The sequence below is a fragment of the Cupressus sempervirens genome, chromosome 4, assembly GCF_028749045.1.
Source record: "Cupressus sempervirens isolate cs-2001-9-10 chromosome 4, ASM2874904v1, whole genome shotgun sequence".
Lineage (NCBI taxonomy): Eukaryota > Viridiplantae > Streptophyta > Pinopsida > Cupressales > Cupressaceae > Cupressus > Cupressus sempervirens.
This window is the reverse complement of record NC_143121.1, coordinates 102,375,473-102,384,917: the sequence shown is the minus strand read 5'-3', so window position 1 is coordinate 102,384,917 and position 9,445 is coordinate 102,375,473. Positions and strand designations below refer to the sequence as shown.

At 31.1% G+C, this 9,445-nt stretch overlaps 1 protein-coding gene across 1 annotated transcript; it reads left to right on the top strand.

The window, feature by feature from the left end:
• Positions 1 to 728: 728 nt before the first annotated feature.
• Positions 729 to 2,407, top strand: LOC149560146 (bidirectional sugar transporter SWEET7b-like). Its single transcript, XM_089827567.1, has 5 exons — positions 729 to 804; positions 941 to 1,157; positions 1,311 to 1,472; positions 2,045 to 2,211; positions 2,341 to 2,407. Exons 1-5 carry the CDS (start codon positions 749 to 751, stop codon positions 2,405 to 2,407), a joined length of 669 nt encoding a protein of 222 aa, XP_089683693.1. The 5' UTR covers positions 729 to 748.
• Positions 2,408 to 9,445: the final 7,038 nt, after the last annotated feature.

Here is a 9,445-nt window from a genome sequence, read left to right as displayed (position 1 = left end):
AGTTTCTTCTTTTGTTCAATGGCTTTTCCTCTGCAGCTTGTGGTGGGAATTATTGGTATGCAATTTGGACCACTACTTCAGACATATTTGACAAAACTGCTTCTATGAAATATAAATGTAATATGGGAGAAAATTCTGTATATATTCGATTTGAAAACTTTCAAAATGGGGGTAGAATAGGAGATACAGACCTTTGTAAAACAAGAATAGAATTTGTAAGCTTCTTTGGTTAGTATCAAATGGGATGACCATTGGTAGAATGGAGCATGGTGAAGATATATATATATATATATATATAGGACACATATGACTTTTACTCTATGTGTTAGTCAGAGAAGAATAATGGAGGCTATTGGATTTAAGATAAATACTTTTCATTTTTGGGGGATAATGAATTAGTGATCTTCTAATCAAGATTTGTCTTTTAAAATAGTCAGTTTTTAATGTCCACAACACTCCATTTAATATACAAATTTTGAAGTTTACATGAACTAAAGCTCCCATAAATTAAATGGTGTTTCTGAATAACAAACACACATTCTTCTTAATCCACAATGGATTTTATTTGCCTGCTTTGCATTCTAAGAATTTGTACCTCGCTTAACATGTGGGCTGCTAGATTTTGGTTTGTTATGCCCTGATGCTCATTTTGATTTGTTTGGGTGGGCAAGAGTTTTGTTTATAGTTGTGTTTTTGTAAGACTGCAAATTGATGTGAAACATAATCGGTTCATCATAATTAATGTTTCATGGTCGTATTTGTTGCAGGAAATATCACTTCACTGGCACTTTACCTCTCACCTATGTAAGTACCGTTTACACCATATTTGATTGAGTCCAAAACATGTTTATTGTAAATCAGCATGACTAACATGCGAGCTTTTACTACTGATCAAGATAACGAGCTTAATTATAGTTATTATTGTATTTTGAAATCACAGGAAAACATTCTGGGGAATATACAAGCTCAAGTCTACACAAGAGTATTCAGGACTTCCATATGTGTGTACCTTGTTCAACTGTGGGCTTTGGCTACTCTATGGAGCCCCATTTGTTAAACCACACAGTACTTTGATCCTCACGATCAATGGTGCAGGATTTGTTCTTGAAATATTTTATCTGGTGTCCTTTCTGACATTTGCCCCAAAGCATGAGAAGGTAACTCATCATGCCAGCTTTAAGTTTGTAACTGAAAGCCATTTGGTCGCCACTACCTCATACAAGTCTCATGCTTGACTAGATTCCATGCAAGAAGCTAAATACACATAGTTGTGACTATTCTGACATGGATTCCCTCAATCTGTCTTGCAGGTGAAAGCAGCGCGGTTAGCCATAGCAATGATGGTTGCTTTTGTCACTGTTGTTGCAGTTACGGTTTATGCACTGCACACACACAGTGCCAGACAGTTAGTGGCTGGCACTTTGGGCGTGATCCTTTCCATTATTATGTATGCCTCCCCGTTATCCGTTGTGGTGAGTTTTGAAACTTATGTTGTTCTTGATTTCGATTAGTAAGAAAAGTGTACACAAGCAATATCATAATCTCCACTAGAAAACTATAGAAAGACGTGTATATTTCAGTCTCTATTCTAAATAGAAATAACAGGAAAAACTTTGGTGTTATAAGTTAGGATTGCTGTTGCATCAAAACATTGATCTGGACTCAGAAAATATAGACTATCAATAATATAGGAGGTGGTCTTATTGTCAACAATCTCTCTTAGGATTTCTTAGGATCAAGTTCTAATATCACTCGTCACAAGTCAGGGTTTCTATTGTATCAAAAGATTGATCTATTGTTATAAATTAGAATTTCTATTGTATCAAAAGATTGATTTGATAATGCCAGATACTACCGCTAGACTTATATTAGACTTATAGATAATATAAAAAACTGTTAAGCCAGATCATGAATCTACAAGGATCCTAACCCACTGCCAGCCAACAACGGATCTCTACCCTAAAGTTAAAAAAAAGTATAAATTGATTAGCAAATGAATTCATGCTTTCATGAATGTTGATGAGTTTGTGTTTTTCTATTGCAGGGAGATGTTGTCAGAACAAGAAGTGTGAAGTACATGCCATTTTTAGTCTTACTATTCGGTACTCTAAATGCACTAGTTTGGTCTGGGTACTCTATAATGGCTAGAGATATCTTTATAGCTGTAAGCTCATCTTTTCTCCTAGTGTTGTTGGCAACTATAGTTTTTATGTATGTACAGTTTTTATGTATGTTTTTATGATTTTATTTTTTGAACGAATTATTCAATTTTTTGCAAGTTCCCAATGGACTTGGTTTCTGTTTAGGAATAACTCAACTGGTCGTTTACCTTTTTTACAGAAGATATGAGCCCGATTTACCTGAATCTTCTGAACTTCAGAAAGTTCCTGAGATATTGTCGAACTAGGCCCCTCAAATGTTCTCAAAATGTCTGCGTTGAATGTTGGTATAGCTGATCAAGTTTGATCTCGTTCTCATTGATCAACAATTAACAAGTTCTATACGATCTACAGCCTCAGATTCCTCAGACAGTCAGAGTCTGCTAAATTGCATGAGAATCAGCATTAGCAGCTAAAAGTGGAAGAAGACGGGTATCTGATAATTGAACCAACCAGTACCTCTTGGAGAGGGAAAAATGTATAGAGAGTTGACTACTTGGGGAGCTTCATGTAACCTCTTATGTTCCGTTTTTCCAATAATGAAATTTTTCCTTGGCATTGCAATCCGATGAATTATTCAAGTACTATGTTTGTATGGAGCTTTGTATGCACTTCATATTATGAGATAGAACTAATCAAACTGTACAAATGGTCGGTTGGTATTTTAGGTGTGCATTGTCTCATAACTAAGCAATACAATAACACCATCACAGTACAACCTCATGCTTAAAATAATGACAAAATAATGTAAAGCCAATTTTTTTTTCAAAGAAATCGATGCTGACTAGATTCTCAGGCTAATAGGCAATGGGCGCATATGATATCTCAAGGGCAAATGACAGCATTGATGAATCAAAAAGTACACAATAATGAGCGAGTAAGCATTGGATTGCATTCAAAGAAAAAATGGAGGAATTGGACGTGAAGGCATTAGTTGGAAATAACGTAGATTCAAGAATGCTAGAAAGGGGCATTGACAACCCACTACTTCTTTGAAGTACATGATATCTTCTTATAATCCAAAACAATGGAAATAACATAAGACAATCTCTTCTTTGGACACGAGTGGTATCATTAAAAGTTCTTATAAGTATTTAATTTATATTAAAAAACTTTTTAGTTGAAATTAGTAAGAAAATTGATGCTTTTGTCGCATAAGAATCTCTTCAATTTTTACAAATATTGTCAATATATCAGATTTAATAATAAATATTAGAAAAATTCAAACATGTCAAATTAATTAATATTGAAAGATGTCTTAGTTAAATGAATATTATAAAAATTTAAATATGTCAAATTAATTAATATTGAAAGATGTCTTGGTTAAAATTTGTAAGAAAATTGATAGTTTTGTCACATAAGAATCTTTCAAGTTCCTACAAATATTGGTAGTATGTCTAATTTAGAGGTGTTATTATAAAAATTCACATATGCAAAATTATATATTAATTTATATGGAAGGATGTCTTAGTTGAAATTTGTAAGAAAATTGATGGTTTTGCCACATAAGAATCTCTCAAGTTCCCATAAATATTGTTGGTATAGGGCATGTACAGGATCATGGTCAACCAAAGTATGTTCTTAAGTGGCAATAAAAAATCAAAAAATCAGGGTTATGTCAACTTGACGTGCAATTTTCTACTTGTTATTAACTTTATATCAACAAGTTGAGAGAAAAAAATCTCTACCAAATTGAATCTAGTTTTTAAAATAATAGGATTTATCTCAAAAAAAATAAATTGATTGGTCAAAATTTTGAATTTTAATGCAATATTACAAAAAATTTAGAACAAAAATAAGAAGTAGACATATGTCTAACCATCTTAATCAAAATCAAATGATAATATTTTGTAATAATATTCTAGATATAACTAATAGAGTCATGCCTGATGTGACACATATTTTTGGGTATTTGTATTCTAAATAAATAATAATTAATTAATTTTTGACTTTAGTATTTTTTGAAAAAAAAACTCTCGTGTCTGACCACCTTAACTAATTCAAAACTCTGCAAAATTCAACTTTTCATTCTTTTTCTTTATAGTAGAAGAGATGTAGAATATTATGCATCTTTTGGATTTAAAAAATGTTGTACCATTTGAAAGTTATAGATGTTTTTCAAGTAGTGTGTCAGTCAGCACTTTATACGTAACTCTATTAGAAAATAAGTAATAATTACTTACTAAACTCATAATTTGATAAGCCTTACATTTATAGAAAGATAAGATCATTCTTAAGAAACTCTTTTTATTTCATCAAATTTTTGTGAAAAAAAAATTCGTCAGCTACATGTTTGAAGTAAAAATCACATAAAAATAGACTAAAAGCACATTTTTAGGAATTTTTAAAGTTGACCATATAGGTTTGGTATCAAAAAATATAGTAGACCTTATAAAGATATTAATTGTTTTCATTTAGTATTAGGGTGGGTGGGAAAAAAGTTGGAATAGATTTTGAAATGGTTTGATATATTTCAGAACTACAAATTTTTTAGATCGCCACTTTTTGGCACACCATGATCCTGCACATACCCTATAACTATTCTAGAACTGACATCATTAAAAAATCACATATGTAAAATTAAGTATTAACTTATATTGAAGGATGTCTTAGTTGAAATTTTTGAGAAAATTGATGGCATTGTCACATAAATATCTCTCGTGTTCCTACAAATATTTTTAGTATATCTGATTCATCATCTTATTCACATTTTTGAAGAGGAATTATAACAAGAACATCATACGTCATTCTATTATTAGTTATATTCCATTGAGATGCTATATGACAATAAAGTAGAGTAATGATATGACAACTTAGCTTGTTTATAAGCTCTAAGTTTGTATTTTTTTAATAATGACTTATTTGCTTGATAGTGCAACTCAATAAATTCTTTAAATCCCAAGTTCTATGCTTGTATGAATGTGCATCTCTCTATGCACTCCATAATTTGAGATAGAATGGTAGGTAGATAAAATAAAATTAATCAAACTGTATTAAGTGTTCGTGTTGTAGGTGTACATTGTTTCATAACTAAAGACTATAGTGATAATATTATTATAGTACAATCTTGCATTTATAGATCTAGAAAGAAAATAAATATTTGCAAAATAGAGAAAGGAGGAAAGAAATAAAGTAAGTTTTTTTATTGTCTATAATATTGTATGATCTATTAATAATTTTGTAGATGATGAATTCAAAATAAATAAGGAAGTCAATGTTGACTAGATGGTAAGTTAATGAACTATTCTCAATGAAAACAATGATATGAATGAGCAAAAGTAATGAATGAATAGGCATTGGATCTCATTAAAAGTATAAATGAAGGAATGATGTATTCATTAGGTGGAAACAAAGTAAGTGGTTGGTAGATTCAAGAGTACTAGAAAGGGATATTAATAACTAATGGAAGTAACCCTACACACAACAATTATTCAATACCAATCCAATGCTTCACACCCATATCTACACATATTATGCCATCAAATATTAAGAGATTTCTAAAGACTATTTTCCAAAATAATGATTGGAAACTACCTAGGAAATGGTTTTCTTTAGATACTTAACATATAATAAAGTGTATGCAACAGGTATTGTAGTGAGTCAACAAAATTGTAAACAACCAAGAAATTGATAAAATATCCACTTGATTGAAACATTTTCCATAATCACAAACAAAAAACCAAACATTCAACCCTCCTAACAATAGAGTGTTGAAAATGTACAAAAAAATTAAAAGAATATAAAAGACATGAATATGACAGTTTACTAAAACAAAACTATTAGACACTTTAATCATTGTACTTAATATCTCAATATTTAAAATAATCTTACAATTCAACTTCATCATGAATCAAGCCCTTTTCTTAAAACTATCAACTTCCCTATATCCACCAAGGAGTTGTTGAGAAACTATTAACCTTTTAGCAACAAATAAACAACAACAAAACTTATTAAACTTCCAATAGTTAGTATGTCTTCTTCTTGTCTTAGTGACATAGATTTTGTACATGATGTAATCCCTTACTATTCTTGTTACTTTATCGACATGAACTCTATATTAACATACACAAATCTACCAAAACTAAACAAAAGAAAATAAAATCTTGAAGAGGGAGAGATTCTCCTACCTCACACTCCCTTGGAACAAAAAGAACATGTGTTCTTCTACATCTCTATACTTTTTTCTTTCATCAAATTCTTTCTCTTTCTCCAAGATCTCTTTGGTTAAACTATCCTATTCCTCCAACTTTTCTCCTTGCCTTTTTTTCTCTCAAGATATTATCCTCATTACTTACATCATCCTCATCTCTCTCTCTCTCTCTCTCTCTCTCTCTCTCTCTCTCTCTCTCTCTCTCTATGTATGTATGTATGTATGTATGTATGTATAATATGATTGCATGAAAACTTGATTTCACTACTGCCATTTATTGATATTCCAATATCATCATTATCTATTACATTTACACTTTATATTCCACCTTTTTCTTCAACAACTTCATCCATCAATCTTTCACCTACAATGGCCTTCATGAAGTCATCCTTCACTTCTTCATTTATATCAGCCTTTAAATCACCAAAAGATTTGTATACTCTAGTCCATATTTCCTTTTTTTCGCAACAATTTAATTATCATATATTACTATCTCCATCCTTATATCTTTTTCTCTCCCAGTTTTCTTTAACTATTATAGTTTTTCTTTCCATCCTTGTTATATTGCACACATAAGATCTTCTTCACTGTGATTTCTTCTAAGTGGATGCCTTGAATGTTATCAAAATGTTTCTAGCAAATGACATTATAGTTTTTCAAGTTTTTTTTCTTGGAAAAATTATTAATAAATACTATAAGTTAAAATTGAAGTAAAGGAAAAATTAGAAGATGAGAACCAAATATGCCTCTTAGGAATTTAGGCCCAACCTATTACACTTATAGAAAAATGTATATTAAATCACTATAGACTAGAGTTAGTACTTGAGTATTGATTATAGACAATTGGAATGGATGGTGGAAGAAAGGTGGTCTATATTGAACATGTCCACAAAATTCTACTTGGTTTGTATTGATGGTTTGGTCTATGACGATAATTTATTGATAGTTAATTTTATTTTCTCACATCCCCCCATAAAATAATTTTTAGACTCTTTTAGATATCTTCTCATAATCTAGAAATCATGAGCCCTGGCCTAAAGCCATATTAGGTACCCATTTACAATCACATATAAAAGACTCTCATTCATAGTGTTCCCCCATCATGATCATGTTATATTTTCATGGTTTATTCCTAACCAATGCAATTATCAAGTGGTTTCAAGTTCACCAAAAATATCACACAAGTGGTTTCAATATCGCCATAAACCAAGCACATATTGTGCACAAACCATCACTATGGGGGAACCATCTTCACTTTCAGTTTTTCTTCTTCTATACCAACATCAAGCTAATAAATGGGTCCATATAAAAATAAATCCATCTACCAAGATTATGGGTACCCAATACTCAACAGTTCTATAGGAATCATTTTCTAGTACATGGTTAATCAATATGTTAAACCAAAAATAGCTTTCAAGTGTCAAGAATAATTGATAATGCACTCCATAGAATAGATTAGGTAAAATACATTTTCTAGATTTTCCTTTCATCAATGGTGACATGCACTCAAATTGTTTATCCAAAATACATAATCCATTAACAATCATATCTAATTCAATCTTCATCACTGAGTTGGGGGATTTCAATCCAATAATCTTCTAATACATGACCACTTTTGATACTGAAATAACCTTCACAACTAAGTCAACAAACTTTCTTGCAATAAACACAAAATTTTTACACCAAATCAAAAGACGTATCTCATATAGACCCTTATATCATAAACAAACTTTATCCAACCATCTAACCAAGAATACAAACTATTTTCGTTTCATACAATTACAACTATCATTTAAAACTAATATCTATAACTCTACATATTCAGTCAATTGTTTCACAAAGAAAAATAATATACCTCAATTAGAACATGAAGCAACTTGAACTTGTGAAACATATTTTTCCATGCCTTTCTATGTTGGTATGTTCTCTCAAATTTCCTTGAAGCAATCTTTCCAATATAATCAACTCATTTTGAGAACCATCAACTTGTCTTGAATTGATCAAATTCTTTTTTGTTTAAGCACTTTCCATGATTGATGTCCTCCTTACCATGAGACAATTTTCATGTTCTTTTATCATAAGAACTGTGAATGCACTCTCTGACATACCTACTTACACAGAGGTGCTCATCAAACTACTAATCCATGATTGACATCTTTATAGAGTGCTCTATTTTTCCTTTGTTTTTCATACTCCTTGCGATTATGTCATCTTTAGAAATCTCAGCACACTATATACTTGGGCAACCTCAACTTATTTGGCACACCACAATTTATTCACAAGTAAATGCTCCAACACTTCATCTCTCTTAACATTTCCTCCCTCAAACTACTAACTCTTCATTGATCTACAAACTTAAACATAATTACCTCTAGTAGCCCCAATGCAACAATAATTTGGACATCACTATAATAGTATTTTAATTTCAAATCTCCAAAAAACACACTTCATTGATACTCAATCCATAATAGATCAAAACATAACTCACACTTTAGAGATTAAATTGTGCAAATTCCATTAAAAGACAATATTTACTTTGTCTCTGGTACCAAGTTAACATTCAAGCTGAGGAAAAATTAGAAGTGAAGAAACCAATAGATGAGAAACCTAAATATGGACTCTAAGCAAATCAAGCCTAGTCTATTACGTTTACAGAAAATACTTATTAAATGCTAACTTCATTGTATACTAGAGTTAGTTGGAGTACTATGTTGATCTCTAAGCCTATGTTTCCTATTAGTGTTAAACACTTAATCATTTCCAAGGTAGTTTTGCATGATCTTCATTGTGACCTAGCCATCCATAGAAGGCCAAGCTATGGAAGGACCTGTTTATTTATCTACACATGCTGGGCAAGTCAAAGGTTGCCGAACACCCCAGTTGAGACCAAAAAAGGATACAAGTCGAGTAATTCAATTAAGACCAAGCATGTAGAAAGTTAGTTATAGCCAAGTGAACAAAATATGTTGAGATTGAGTGATAGTATGAATTTTAGTTATGACATAGTGTCAAAATAATCAATTATCGAGTAAACCAACTTATTTACATATGAGTTTGTAATTGCACAAACACTTATGTAAATCATTCCATCCAACCTCTACATGACATTTAAGGATCAAAGAGATAATTAAGGAGG